The following is a 15720-nucleotide window of genomic DNA, read 5'->3' on the forward strand; positions in this document are numbered from 1 at the left end:
ACGATTTTGAAGGTTTGGCTGTTACTGTGAAAGCAAGGGGTTCAGACAGATGATATGGATGTGTAATTCTGTCTTGTTTTCTTTATGAGCCCAGTAATTTGAATATATTTGTAGTGTAAGGTCAGGAATCCTTTTTGCTCTCAGTGAATCTCAGACTTGTTTTGTTAATGGATAATTTTTGTGACTGACCCCCTCCTTTTACTGTGCTAAAAGCTATTAGCCATAAATTACTGTATGTGACATTTTTAAAAATACCCAAAGCATATATGATATTGAATACTTAGCCTCTTGTCCCGTCCATAAAACCACAGAAAAAGTATAGGTTGAAGCTGTAATCATGATGTTTCCTTCCTGGGACATGTGCTTCAGTTGGTCAGCAATTTTTCCAAGGGTAGAGTGTGTAATCCAATAAAGATGACAAAATATGATATGATAAATTCTGCAGACGGTAAATTAAGGCTCAGAGTAGACCAATGCCATGGATCAGGTGAGATTATGCTGAACTGAGTTGTGGGATCCAGAGAGCAGAACAAACTTTGCACGGGTCTGCCAAAATTTTGTTGTCCTCATTCACTCTGTTGGAGTATTTTAAGTGTGAAATCACAGCCTCTCAATCCAACAGATATTTATCATCCTAAAACAGATAACTTCCAGCTCTTTGAGAATGAATCTGTCTTTAAACATCTCTTCTCAGCAACCTCAGTCACTTCTGAAAATCTCTTGTCCCTGCATTACTCCTAGAGTATTTGTGGAATGAATTCAGTAGAAATTAGTACAAGTGTAAATGCAGCACAAACTGCTCATTTCTGTTTGGAAAATTGTCAAGTTTGCTAGGAAACATTATCAAAGCCCATAGAGAAAGGCCTTCAGCTCTGCAGAACTACATCCTGCTTTAGTTAAATTGACTTAAGGCCAGAAGCTTTGACCTGATGGCTTGGAATTTCAGTTCTCATGCAAAGACTGATGTACTGATCTATGCATTTTACATCTTGCCTGGTCATTGGTAAGCTTCTTGAACTACACTTTTCCTTTCTGATTAAATTCATATTTATTAAGTTCATAACTTACTTCAGAGTGTAGTGCTGTTTCAGAAAGGCTTGGCCAATACTGCAGATAGGGAAAGCTGTAACGCATTGAGTGAATAATTTGATTTAACTTGTTCTCCTCTTGGCCTGCTGCTCGTGGCCAAGGAAGATGCTGACACTGGGGGCTGCACAGCAGTGTAGGTTGTCACGCAGCAGGAAGATGCAATTTCCTGCCTGACACCTCTCACCCCCACATGCACTTTCTCATCTCTTGTGCTCTTCCTTCCTTTCTCTTTTCTCAACGGCTATCAGAAAAACTAAGAAAGAATTATAATACTTACACTCCCATCTTAATTTTTTTAGAGCTATCACTTAAAATACAAATAAATTGAAAATAGATTCTTTGAATTTACTCATCAAAAATATTTCTTCTTGATTATCCCTTCCGCTAGATCACTGAAATCAGTGGAACTATTCTATCTGATTTCCCTCAATATTTCACCAAGGACATTTTCCTAAGCAAAACATTGGATTTGTTAAGGAGTATTAGAGTTACATACATATTAGCTGGCTTTGATCCCCTGGCCTCTAACTCAAGTAACCACACTGAAGAGGCCATAAATTAAAGATTAGTCACTGATGGTATCACAGAGCTGTGCTTCAGCAAGGAAATCACTTGGATTCCATATTTGAAAGAGAACAGAAAGACCAGTTAGATTTGCCATGAATGGCACACTACTTGGACAGGACACAGAAAAGAAATACAGGCTAAGAGGAAGAAATATTCCATAATTTTTAACAGTAAATTAATTTTGAAATCTGTTAAAATAAAGTGCTTATGGATCTATCATTAATTTTAGACTTCACTTCTCTGTTTCCTACCTAACCCAAAAGCTTCCCCCCCATCCACCACAAAAAAAAAAAAAAAAAAAAAAAAATCAGTTCTTGCTTCTTTTAAATCCTTAGCAAGAGAAGATTTCTCCAGCACCCACAGCCCCATTAAATACATGTGAGCTTTCAGCTCACTTTCTTTGAGCTCTATCAAAACAAGCTACACAAACATGTTGCTTTGATCCTCAGGGTACGTCATCATGGAACAACTAAATTCAGTAGTTTAAAACCTAGGTTTACATTAAACAAGAAGAGTATTAAAGGTGTTGAATCTAGAACTTGCCATCTTCCTTCTTCAATTGTATAGAGAAGTTTTTATTTCTGCCATTTTTGATGGAAGCTTGACGCCTTAGATAAAGTTATTTAACACAGGAACAAATAAATATAGTGCACTTCACTGCTAATGTCTTTTCTGTTGGGGAGGATGAAGCCAGAAAGCCCTATAAATATGACTGCTTAGATTCTGAGAATGTGAAACCTGTAAGTGAGATAGAATTGAAAGCAAGTTTTGATGTTTGAGAGTTACTGGATGTCTGGGAAAACAGTTACGTGGCCAGCTGAAGGTCACCTGCAGCCAGACCCAGAGGTCAAATGGAATGTTCTGTCTCATCCCACACCTGTGACCCTCCCCTGACGTATCAGGTATCTGTAACCCCATTGGCCCAAGTCCTGTTCCAGCCCACCTTGAAGCCCCCCGATAAGGGGTCCCGAGGGGGCTGGACGCTCTCTTTGCCTGGCACCCTTCCCCGAGCACTTTCCTCTCTGGGAATTTCCTCTCCTTCCCCCACTTCCCTAGGCCTTGCCACAAGCTGTGTCTGGCAGCTCCGAGCAAGGCCTCCCACCCTTTACAATAAACCTCATCTTCTATAACCCAACTTCAGAGATCTCTCTTCTACATTCATCCACACCGTCCTGGAGTCAGCAGCAAAGCAATTTCTACACTTTTCCTTTCTGGAAATCAGTAATTTAGGAGGAAGACAGTTGTTCATAAAGCAGTGTCACATTTTCTCCCTGGTGACAGGCAAGCAAATATGAATCCCAACATGAGCACAGAACCACAACAGCCTGCTGAAGTACAGCTCCGTACATCAGACCTATGAGGATGCTCAGTTTCAAAACAAGAAAAAACCATGGCACAAGAAGCACGTGGCTAAAGTAAAAACACTAGGGAAATGGTGTTGACGCTAATCTGACAAATATTCAGCCTAAAAACATGCAGCAGACATTTTGATAACCAACTTTTGAGTCCTGGAAATAAGTTTATCTGTGCACAACAGAGCAGATGGGATGCAAGAGGAAGAACAAAAAGATGGGTCAGCTGTCAGGAGCAGCCATTTGCTTAAGGAGCTTAAAGACAGTCCCATGAGAACAGAGAAGGTAGAGTGAAAACACATCATGGCCTGATGTGGTCCCACAACACCCAGAGAACACTTTGGGTTGATAACATCGTCTGTATATGTGGCCAATTCACACATATATGTGCAATCCTCCTCCTATCTTCAGTTGTTACTCACTGTAAATGGTGTCTTTAGGAAAGTAACATCAAGGACAAAAGCAACAAGTTAGAAATTAATTTTTATCATTTCCATTCTATAATTTTATTATTTCAGTTTTCTTCGCTTGAGTTTCTTTTCTGTATCACTGTTTCTCAAAGCACTACTAACACTGAAAACACTCTAGTCCATGTCTAAGGTGTGCACTCTTCTACCACTTTGTGCAAGAAGCTCTTGCAATGGAGCAGAAGGTTAACTGTGTTCAGCACTACAAACTTAGCTGCACCCACCAAACCCAGACCACTGCTGTAACACACGGGGTGCCTCCTGGTCTGGTCTGTCAGTTTTCAATATTACTACAAAAAAATCAATAACCTGGTAGAAAGTCACAGTATAGTTTGCTTCTAAAAGCACTTTAAAATACAAGCTTTCAGTTTTTGGTGTGTGCAAGCTGAGGCTTCCTGTCTTTCCTGTGAGCTAACTCTACTCTGAAGGAAAGACATGTTTAGTTTTACTAAACTTTCTGTCCATGTCTACACAGCTCACAAGTTTAAGAACAGTATGTGGAAATATCTCCCTATATATATATGTAAAATTAATTGCTTTGCTAAATGCAATGGATCCATATTTGTGGGTTAATTTTAAAAGTCAAGTCAACCAGTGTTAACAGAGATCCCCTTAGCAGTGCAAGAGAAAGCAGATTCATATTTTTATAGCAATACTTAAATACTTCATTTGCTAAGTACACTGCTGCTGCACAAAGCAAAATGACAAGATCAAAATAGGCAGCTAAGTTTACTTACAGGTAGAAAGAATCATGTCTGGTTATCCGTTTATATTAAAATGAAAATGCAAACCCCTCTTCACCTGCTGTACCAGTAAAACAGCCCAAACTGAGCTCTTCGCTCTGAAATGAAGCATGGTAAACCACAAATATTTCTTGACCACGCCTACTTACCTTTTATTTAAAAGAAAAAACCCCAAAGAGAGAAGAAGGAGAAAAAATGATCTGCTTTCTAGTCTCAAACATTTTATAGAAATAAAAAAAAGTTATTAAACTATTACCAGTAGGTCTTAGATTAAAAAAAAAAAAAAAAAAAAAAAAAGTTTAAAAAACACAGCAGATATAAATCACAGCATTTGGTTTTGTTCAGATGATTTTTTTTTTTTTTTTTTTTTTTTTTTTTTTTGGAACCCAACCTTTGGGAAAAAATCAGTTATAATAAAAATGGGAGGAAGGGCTGAAGTTGCTTAAGGGTGAGTGAGCTCATCCAGAAGAAAATCCAGAAGAAAGGATGGTGCAGCCATTTCTACTTGCCTTTGAAGACACCAGGAGAGTCAGCAACACAGCTGCCTCCAGAAGTCTTCAGATCCTTTCTAGAATTAGCCACCTAAGGCTACATTCAACTAAAAAAATGAACTCATCTAGAAACTGGGTGCCTCAGAGTTCCTAACATCCTAACTATCAAGCCAAATACCAAGTAGGCAGAAATTTTCTTCAGGTACTGGGAAGAGGCAGGTGAAAGGGTCAGATTCAAAGCACCCACACCACTGAGAAAAATGCTGTGAAAAGTTCACACAGTTAGAGTGTGTTTTATTATACAAATTAATGACAAATATTTAATTATTGCAAAGAAACAGGCTTAAGGTTCATTGCAAGCAATTAATCTTCTGATTTTCCTAAGCTTCATTTAGATTTTAAGGGAAACATTACTGACAACATGATGTATTGTTGAAAGAGTTAGCAGCACCATGCTTTGGAGGATCTTAAGAAAAAATGGTGTTCAAAGGAGCAATTAGGGAAGGAAAGACGTACTTGACTTACCGTAAATGTTCCCCATTGCTTTGTCCACTACTTTTCCTACTAGGTAGAGTAGAAACCCCTAGATTTTCCCTTTTAACAATACCTGCTGTTGGTATTGATTAGAGAGTGGTTTTGGACTTAACAATTTGACGGGTTGGTTTGCAGGTTGGAATAATCTTCTGAGACTTTGTCATTAAGGAAATTTGAACCTTTTCTGGCAGCCAGTAGCTTTTCAATAGAACACCATGAGAAATGGAAAGCACTTCTTCCAAGAAAGAGGAGGCTTCCTCCTTTTGAAGATAGAGGTAAACATTAAGCAAAGCAGCATGGGTATCTAAATACCTCTAAAATTGATTACTGAAATACTTAAACACAAGAATGATGGAATGTATTAAGCTAACTGTGGTTACTCTTAATAATTTCATTGGAAATAAATTTCACCATACTTCTCTCTGACTACTTGCAAAAAAACCTTTTGGTGCAATCTATTTGCTATTACACATGGCACAACAGCACAAGTAACAACAGAAAATGAAAACATTTAATAGAGCTACTTAGAAGGTGACAACAATGAAAGAAGTACAAATACTCCCCATATGCACTGTTACAAAGTTAGGTTAACTGTAGTAGGCTTCAGTAAGACTGTGGGGACGTTAGCCTCCAGCAGAGGGAACAGGGCATGTAACTTCAAGGGAGAGTTCAGGTGATGCTGAACATTTAATCATAGCCAAATTAATTTAAATATGTATTCATTCTACCATATATACATACAAAGAGAGAGAGAGAGGGTGTGTATGTATATACACCGAAGTGTATATATCTATATATCCATATAGATATACATGCACTACCATAATGCCATATGCATATGAACAATTAGTTTGACTTAGGATGCATTGACAGTAAATTATAGGTTACAAATTAGTTGGTTCCAAACAATAGTTAACATTCAGTTTATTTACACACACATGCAGTATGATATCTTCTGTTGTGAACAGAAAGGTTAGATCACTCTATGTACAGACAACAGACAGAAATATGGGCCCTTCTTAAACACACTCAAGAATTTATTCCATTTAAAAGCCCTTGTACAGAATTGTGTGTTTAAGTGAAGGAAGGACAAATTTGTGCTTGAACATTTCAAAACAACGCCCCCACACTTTATATAAATAAGTGCATTCAATTGATATATTTACAGTACATACAGAATATAAATTATTTTATAATTAATCCAAAACACGCCACTATGGTTCACTGATAGCCAGTTGTGCGGAATCCTGGACTTATTTTTCCTTAGTAACATGAAGACTAAGCATGGGAGGTCTCTGGTAAACCAAGATTACAATGACTCCAGGAATATCACAGCTCAAGAAGCAGAGATTTTCAAGTGTTATGCTAAACTGAGGGCTGTTCTGGTAACAACTTACTAGGTGCAAATGAAAGGCACATTTCGTCTTCTTGATAAACGCCCATCAACCAAGAAAAATAATGTTTCTGGAGAATCTCTGGAAACATTTCAGTGTCAGTAAAAAGCCATTTATAGATACCTTCCATTTTTAAGCATGCAAATCACTATCAATGCTACTGCCCATGTAAAGAGAAACACGAACACATGGACTGTATGTACATGAACCCAACCCACTAAATGTAAATGAGGTTCCTGGCCTCTGGCCACATTTTCTCCCTCCATGAAGAGCTCAATTTTACAGCTATGCAATGTTGACTTTTCAGAGAAAATATAGAGATTGCTAATATTGCTGAAGATAATGTTCTCATTTCCCAACATCATGTAAAATTCTCCTTGTTCTGGAGTGCATCACATATTACAGGTTCCCCACATTGTTTAGCAGTACCCAATAGCTTACAGGATCAAGTTTATAAAAAGAAACTATGAAGCCACATATCTCTGGGAACTGCCTTATTTCCTCTGCTTGTGCTGCTGTTGCCTTTTTTCAAAAAGCATCTTCACCCTCCGCAATGTCAATGATAGCATGAAGCAACTCTTCAAAAGTCGGGCGTTCCTCTGGTTTCTAAAAATAAAAAGCATGTACAGCTGTAATCAGAAATCAATAAAAGTGTGTTGATTTTGATATATTACTAGTCATGTCATTGTTCTTTGGCAAGGAATTTAGAATTTTATTAGGTATGAATTGTAAAAATATTTCCTTCTCTGGATTTTGGTATATATGTCACTTAATCTCAGTGAGCAACACGTTTTCTTCATGCTTTGAAAAAGGTATAAATAGGCATTGCTGGACTATACTCTTCATATAATTCATTATTTTGCACAGTTTTACACTTTTTAATTTTTTCTTTCCCATTCCTACCCTTCCCCAATGAACTGCTCCAATCTTTATGCAAGTTGTTTGTGCTCCTAAGAATTTTGTGTGTCATTCTCTGATGCCTCTTTTATATCAACTTTATTTTCTGACCTCTGAAATAAAAAATTATTTAACTTTGTTACTAAATGCCTTCACATACTTAATCTCATAGTTCATATATTTCACAGAAATTTCTCCAATATTTTATCCCAACTCTAGTTCAGCTGCAAACCAGATCTTTGTCTTAAGAATAAGCATGTGAATAGATGAGAGACCTGGAGGCCCTCAGAATGCTGCTCTAGAGAAGGAGGTGCTGTTTCTAGATCAACCTTTATTTCAATTCAAGGACAAAAAAAATTTAAAAATATATATAAATATATACCTCCTGCCAGCACATCATCATCATTTCATACATCTGCTTACAGGCCAGTTTGGGCCGATACAAGCGATGTCCTTGGCTAACCATTGTTACCACTTCATAGTTGGAGCTTTTTTCAAAGGGCATTTTTCCTTCTGTATATACTTCCCACATTAAAACACCTGGGAGGAAAAAAAAAAAAAGGAAAAATAAATAAATAAATAAATAAACGAACAAATAAATAAATAAATAAATAAATGACTTCTTAAACATATGTATTTATTTTGAGTCCTGGACTCAGACTTTCTTAGATAGAAACTATTTATTTATAGATAAATAGTTTGAGATCCATAGTCTAGATACTTTTTGCATGTGTCATCACTGAAAAGAGCTTATTCTGGTAGCATGGGTGTTAATGAATAACAGAACTAAATGCGTCCGTGGAACTTTATCACTAATAAAGCCATGGCAAGTGGTTTCTCTGAGCTTCTTCTCAGATGTCTGAATCCTTCCCAATAACCAGAGCTTAACTGCTTTAGATAAAATATAAAAAATACACTTTCTTTCCATGATGATTGTCTTACCGAACGACCAGACATCTGACTTGCTGCTGAATCGGCTGTAATTAAAGACTTCTGGGGGGCACCATTTCACAGGAAATTTAGCCCCGGAAGAACTTGTGTATTGGTCATCAAGGACATACCTAACAAAAACAAAACAAACAAACAAAAAACCCCAGACATTATATCCTTCTGTCAGCTGCCAAACCTGCAAATTTTCATTTAGATTTGAATTGGAATGTTAGAAGGTCATATTGCCACCTAATGGCCATGGGCGTTAGCATCACACGATAAAAATATCTTCCCTGGAGCAGTACTACGCCTTCTGCCACGACTCTGTTCATTTTTCATACTGCCCCAGAATCCTTTCTTGTGATTTATTAGCTACACAACACAGATCTAGGCCACCTGCAAGCTATGAGAGAAAATGAGGGAAAAGCAGAAATTTCATGTTCTGTTTTTCAAGGGTCTTGAACTAGCCAGTCTGACTTCAGTTGTCTGGGGACACAGAAGCTTAGCAACACAGACATGTGGCAAAAGTCAAACCACGGAGCGTTAACACCTTTTTTGGAAGAACTGCTCCCACCACTGCCTTGTCAACACATCACCCACGCAGGTGCTAGCAAGGGCAGGAAATTAACACCCCTCCAGATCTCACCATCTCCCAGCCCTTCAGCTACCACAACTCTGAACCACCTGAACCACCCAAGAGAATTCCAAACTCACTGAACAACCTCTTTCTAACATCTATTTACCAAAATACAGATTAACTATTATCCCTGCGGTAGCTCTGCTCTCTGAAACACAAGCTCTGTCTTTTTAAAAATGAGTAAGGAAATCAACAGAGAACAAGCAAGCATTGAAGGCACTAGAGAAGAAAAAGGCAAAACAAACCCCACCAGAGGCTGTTTCCTAGAGAGTTCAGAAAAGATCATTTCTGTATGCAATTTTGTTTGGTCCGTGTTGCCTTCGGGCTAAGTACAAGGGTTAGGTGAATTTTTCCAAATCTCCATAAATACCATTGCATGCTCACACATACCTTGTCATTCCAAAATCTGAGACTTTGACCACTCCTGAGTCACTCACCAAGCAGTTCCTGGCAGCCTGCAAGGGGAATGGTGAGAGCTGGATGAAAAACATGAAGTCTCTTGCAGACAAATTACAGCAATCTAATCGGGTCTTTGTATTCATTTCTTAGCAAGTTAATCCATTTACCAAGTTCAGTGGTGTATTCTCATTATAAAAAGTACATGTGCATCTCCTCTTGACAGTACCATTTTGACAACTACACTATTGTATAAAAGATCACCAGAAAAAAATTATCATCTCAAGGGATTAATGTGTGGTGAAAATGGCACCAATACAGAAAGGGGATAGGCTATTATATCAGCACAAATTGCTACTATTTATAAAAAATTCAGAGATATCTTATTCCATTTTCTAGGGAGAGAAAAACCTCTCATGATTTTCTGTTTCCTCTAAAACAGAGCAGTTTTAGAGACTTGATTAGACCGTAAAGGACCGACTTCATCCACTCAATTTGCTGCAAGAACAGAAGCAGTTGTAAACAAACAGACCATTTCAAAAAGGAATAGGTACGTTCAAAAATAAAAATTTCAAAGAGGAGTATAATGCCTAATGGGATGTTACCAGGTCTCTGTGGATAAAGCTGTTTCTCTCCAGGTACTCCATTCCCTCACATACATCTTGGCACATAGTAAGCAGAGTGTCTTTACTCAAAACTCCTCGTTTTTGTCTCAGGTAATTGAGAAGGCAGCCATGCTCCATGAACTCTGTCACGATGTAGATGGGCCTCTGTTGTGTGCACACACCATACAGCTGCACTAGTTTAGGATGTGTTAGCTTCCTGAAAAGATTGAGATCACGTCATTATTACTTCCTCCACCCAGTGCTAGTTCTCCAGCACACAAAACTGCAGAAATACCACCTCCCCCAGTGTTTATTTATAGTCAGTACACAGCATCAGAGACCTAGGACTGGAAATCAAAGTGCCAAGCACACAACTCACATCATTACTTTAGCTTCTTCAATGAAGTCCTCTTCGTACATCGCACCCTCCCGAATTGCCTTGATGGCCACCTTGTACTGTGCCCTCCACTTCCCAAGGCGCACCACGCCGAACAGACCGCTCCCCAGCTCTCTCATGAATGTCAGTTCCGAGGGATTGATTTCCCATTTCTCTATAAAACAAAACAAATCAACAAACAGTTAAGGAACCTACTGAGCTGGCAGAGGATAAGGAAGAGGAAAGGGAAACTGGACTAGTAGCAAATGAAGGAATTTAGGTAGGAAAGGTCTTCGAATTAACTTGAAAACTGAACACTTCCATGTACCACAAAACAAATTTTTAGGTAGATGTGACCTTTAAGCAACTCCTGACTAACACAGAAGTCAAAATTCAAACTTTCCTGAGGCCAGTAATTACATACTGATACTATCAGATTTGATTTTGACAAAATGCCACCACAGAAAGTTGTGCCAATGCATAGAAGTTGCTCACATCACCTGGTATGCTATGCTTTAAAGATGGTTTTTCCAAATTTATATTTTAAAAAAGTAACCCCTCAACAAAGATCAAAGAGTCAAGTTTGAGTCAGAAGTTTGAAGACTAATGAAGGAACCAAAGGCATAGATCTCTAATGAGGCAGAGCTCAAGATATCCATGGCAGAAAGCATGGAAGAAAATACCAAATTCCCCTGGAGCACCAGTGTCGTGTTCTGCCTCTCCTCACTACTGTCCCTGGCACCACACACCACACCCTGGCACACCACTGGCCATGGTGCCTCTGCATGCTGATACTCTGTGCAAGGCGCTTGAAAGCACAGCTTGGACCAGAGTAAGTGCATATAGCCAATCACAGCACAGAATCAGATCTTTTAAATATTTTTAGAAAGTACTGTAGCATCTTAGCATACATAAAATCATTAGAATATGTGTAGATGAACATGACAGGCAATCACCATAGCTGAATCCTGCCGTTGTTGGTGCCGTCGTCTTCTTCGGGGTCACTGGGTAACGCAGCCTGGTAACGAGACCTGAGGTTCAATGATAATTCAAGAGAGACAGTTTATTCCTGAAACAGCACTAGGCAGCAACTCAGCCCCTTGTTCACTGCAGACTCCAATTACGAATATGTAGAAAAATCAGTTATAATAAATGAAAAGTGGAGTATGTTTTTGGAGTGCATTTTCCAGAATGTCATCAGTAAATGGTGGGCCATCTCAGTCTGATGTAAAGATCTGGAAATTATAGCTCATGACCGAGACTTCTGCACAGACCAGACCTGGGAAAAAAAGTATCTGTGCCTTGAACCCAATTCCTATACTCTCCCCATTCCATCATACAGTGTGCAGAGCCCAGCATCACCCATCACTTATGGATCTGAAGTGGAATAAAGATTTTCTAAACAACACATGACCTCTCCTCAACTGTTTGCTGTATGGGAAGGTTAGATTATTTCAAGTGGCAGTGACCAGCAGGTAAAAACGTAGAGTCTGGAGAGTGCTCTGGGGAAGTACCATCCTTATCCATCCACTGTGATAGAAGCACTATGTGGAGCTACGGGAATAATTTTTCCTAACTTGATAAAACTATTCTTCTATTACTCTGGAGCAGTAGCATTTTAGACATTATATATATATATATATATATATATATATATATATATATATATACACACACACACACACAACCTTTCAAATTACTGTTTATATTGAAATAATGTGAAACGGCAGTGTTTCATGGCTTCCCTGAAAAGGAAGGATCCCCAAAATTTCATTAAAACATTAAAATGTCTCAAACTCCTTTTCAAATCAACCTTAAGTGATAGAAAGTATCCAGTCCATCTACCTGCTGCATTATGGCTGTGATATTCAATTATTTCTGGAATGGAGTTGAAGAGATGTTTTTCTGCGAGGTAGTACTGTTTTGGTGACGTCAGTGTTTCTTTTATATGGTAGTGTCTTATTCCTGATGAACCTTCCCTGGAAAAATAACAACAATAATAATTAGTAACAATATCAAGTAATTTGTTGTGATTTTTTTAAGAGGAGCACACTGACAAGGAAAAGTAAAGTGAAAGGGCCAGCACCGGGGCCCAGTACCACACGCTTTGGGAACAGCTTGAATATCAAATATCCTAAGCACTGGCAACTCACCATCATCTCAGTGCTCAAAGTTGAAGATTAACCCAGAAAAGGTTAATTTTCAGCCCAGTGAGCTCCCCAGTCCAGCTCACACATACAGACACAAATGCAGGCTGGCAGGAGAGAAGAGACCAAATGGGGCGGGAGAGCAAAACCTCCTCCTTTGGGTGGGGGGTTAAGGTCTATGCTGGATTAAACCAAGTGGGACCTAACCATAGAACTGAGAAGTTTTTTTCAGTCACCCATCTTTCCTATCACAGCCACCCTTGTTTCTTTATTGAGCCTTCTCCTGGCTTTCCCCCAGCCAATGAATTTGGATACAGATACAAAAGCATTCAGATGAGACAAGGTATGCAGGAAAGCCATAGAAACTCACCCTCCAAATTTTGTGTAAAGGGAGACGGTATACAGGCCAGGCTGACTGGAGTCTCTCACCACAAAACCACCTTCTTTATCCTAAAACACAAAACTTTTGAGCAACTGTTTTTAAGCTACATGATTCTTTGACTTGGTTACAGGATATGTACTTGCCAAAATAAGCCTCTGCTTTAACTAAAAAAGCTATTTAAAGTGAATTTCACAACGGATACTGCAAGGCTGATGTGCTCACCTCATTTCTGAGGAGCTGCTCTGCCTTGCTTCTGTTCAGGTTTCGGCTGTACCACCTGCAACACAACACCAGTAAATAAAACTTCCCCAAGGCGCATGATTTACCTAAAATGCCTTAAGCAAAGTATTATGAAGCTAGAGACTAAATAACTTTATGATAAATTAAGATCAATAATTGAACCTTTGATAACATGCAAAAATCAGTCTCTACTACACTGCGCAGTTATTCCATAAAAAAGCCCTGAAACAAATCCAGGGAGATCCCACAAAAGCTCAGGGAACTGAGGCAAGTTTCTGGAAAAAACACTCGTCAAACACGTCCAGGCTGGTGGCAGCAGCTGCTGTGAAGAGCAGCCCAAGGGGAAGGCTGGCAGCCCTGGGGAAGCAGCTGCCTGCACACCGGTCAAACCACCCCTGGAGCTGGCTGGCTGGCACACTGCTCTGTCATTCAGTATCTCCGCACCTCTGGGCTCCCAGGGAGGAGGCATCTAGCAAAGGGGAGCCTGGAACTCTGAATTAAGGGTCATGGCTGCACATCTCTGAGCTCCGTGCTGCACGAGCAGGTTAAAGCAGCTACAGAGGCACTGGCATCTCAGCCAGTCACAGAGAATAATTAAAAAAAGAAAACCAGGCAGTTTGCAAATGGTGTGGTGCAGTTGTTTCGAGCTATGCTGTTATTTCAGTAACCAAGCAGGGAAGTGGCACAGCAGCCTTTAATCAGATTCTGCCTGCTCTTGAGATAGTGGTTTCTTGCAGTTGATACATGACCTGCAGTAATGCTCCCTGGACTGCGCAGAGACTCAGAATTTCAGCCCCAAGGTGGTAAAAGCACAAAGTGGCAGGACCAGATAAGGCAGTCCAGTTCCTTCCTTCCCTTTCTGCGAGCCCTGCAGCCCAGCCCAGAGCGGAGCAGAGCTCTTAGACTTTCTAAGATGAGAAAGCAACAAAGAATTCCCTCTAGTCAAGCTAAGGACAAAATCCCAGATAAAATTCTGCCTCTTGTCAAAGCATGGCAAGTAGGAGCCATATGCAGCTGACAGCAAAATTTTGGAGCTGCTAACATAGCCTTGAAAATTGGTTTTATTTATTAATTTCTTACAGCTCCATTTTATCTTAAAGTCATTAAGTATGTCTTAAATTTGCAGGCACAACAGTTTGTCCTACAATGACGTTTGAGTATCAAGAACAGGTTTGGAGACGATCATCTCCAAAATTTTATCCTGATGTTCTTAAGTAAGTACTCCCTAATTAAGCATCAAACTGGAGGAAGCATTTAAAAAAAGGCAAAAAAAAAAAAAAAGGCAAAAAAAAAAAAAAAAAAAAAAAAAAAAGCCCAGACATTTATAGCTATAAGTTACATGCATACATTGAAACCTGAAATGCATCAAATAACATATTTTCTTGAAAACTAGACCTTCCAAAATATCCAATCTTTGATGTTTATTTGGAGTGATTACCACTGTTTTCTCCTCTACTGTTCACTGCTACAAACTTTGGATAGACATGTCACTTTACTATTAAAACAACATTTATCAGACTTAAAAAGGGTAAATTTCCTTCAAGTTTCCCTTTGTTTATCAAAGAATTAAGAGGGGTTTTTTGCTTTAACCATGATAGCCTAAATACACCTGAAGGCTGTCTCACTGACTTGACCCTACGTTATAAATCCCAACACAACCAATGAGGAGAATCTGAAAAAATAGATGTCTATTTCAATTAAGTTTAACCTCTAGGTGCTGCCATATGTCAACAGTTGCTTTCCAAATGCTAAGAAATAGGTTGTCATTCTTGAAGCATAGGTTTCATTTTATGATATTCTAAATTTTAATTCAAACCTTCACTTACTCATATTGATCAAGGTTGTTGGACTTCTTTCCTGTTACATAGTTGCTTGGAATATATCCTTGTTTTCTAGAAAAATACAGAATATATCATCTGAGTGAAAACTTGTAAAATTGCACACCTAGAAGACAGTTGTTTCATTCTGCTAATTACCAGAGGTCTCTCAATGTAATCTATTAATTATTGACCCACCTACTACTACAGATCAAAAACTAATTTTCCACATCAGCATTTCCACATTAACTTTCAGCATCCCTTGAAAAGTGTCATGGGAAGCAGAAGTGTCCAAAAAAACCAGCAGAAGGGGTGAAGGAGAGTGAGAAACTCTCTGCTGCACTCAGAAGTCCCAGTCAGCCACGGGAAATATGTTTGGAGCCTGACACAGCCTGATAACTCACAATTACCCCTAACATATGGCAACAGGAACTGATAAATATTGAAATATGACAACTTTCATCTTTGAAACCGCAGGGAAAATTCTAATACAGGGTATGTCAAGTTGTAGTCATTACAGCATCTCACTGCAATTCTCTCTCAGCTTATTCAAAGATTGTCCCTAATGATCCAGCTATTAAATAAAATTATGATTATTCAAGTCTGGAAGTCAGAGCCTGCTGAGCTAAATGTTAACCATATTGCTCCCTAATGAG

The 15720-nt window shown here is 38.9% G+C and overlaps 1 protein-coding gene across 4 annotated transcripts in view; it reads right to left on the minus strand.

Annotated features, from left to right (window-relative positions):
• Positions 1-6142: 6142 nt before the first annotated feature.
• Positions 6143-15720, minus strand: part of TEC (tec protein tyrosine kinase) — a 45102-nt gene continuing 35524 nt past the window's right edge. For all 4 annotated transcript variants that reach the window (XM_040065519.2, XM_040065520.1, XM_040065523.2 and 1 more), the window contains 11 exons: positions 15074-15139; positions 13230-13284; positions 12996-13075; positions 12324-12457; positions 11435-11509; positions 10482-10653; positions 10103-10319; positions 9492-9556; positions 8477-8595; positions 7917-8074; positions 6143-7243 (listed from right to left, as the gene is read on the minus strand). In XM_040065519.2, the coding sequence (XP_039921453.1) occupies positions 7166-7243; positions 7917-8074; positions 8477-8595; positions 9492-9556; positions 10103-10319; positions 10482-10653; positions 11435-11509; positions 12324-12457; positions 12996-13075; positions 13230-13284; positions 15074-15139 (1219 nt within the window). In that variant the 3' untranslated portion in view covers positions 6143-7165. The remainder of the gene's footprint in view (positions 7244-7916; positions 8075-8476; positions 8596-9491; positions 9557-10102; positions 10320-10481; positions 10654-11434; positions 11510-12323; positions 12458-12995; positions 13076-13229; positions 13285-15073; positions 15140-15720) is intronic.

The sequence above is a fragment of the Hirundo rustica genome, chromosome 5 (assembly GCF_015227805.2).
Source record: "Hirundo rustica isolate bHirRus1 chromosome 5, bHirRus1.pri.v3, whole genome shotgun sequence".
Classification (NCBI taxonomy): Eukaryota; Metazoa; Chordata; class Aves; order Passeriformes; family Hirundinidae; genus Hirundo; species Hirundo rustica.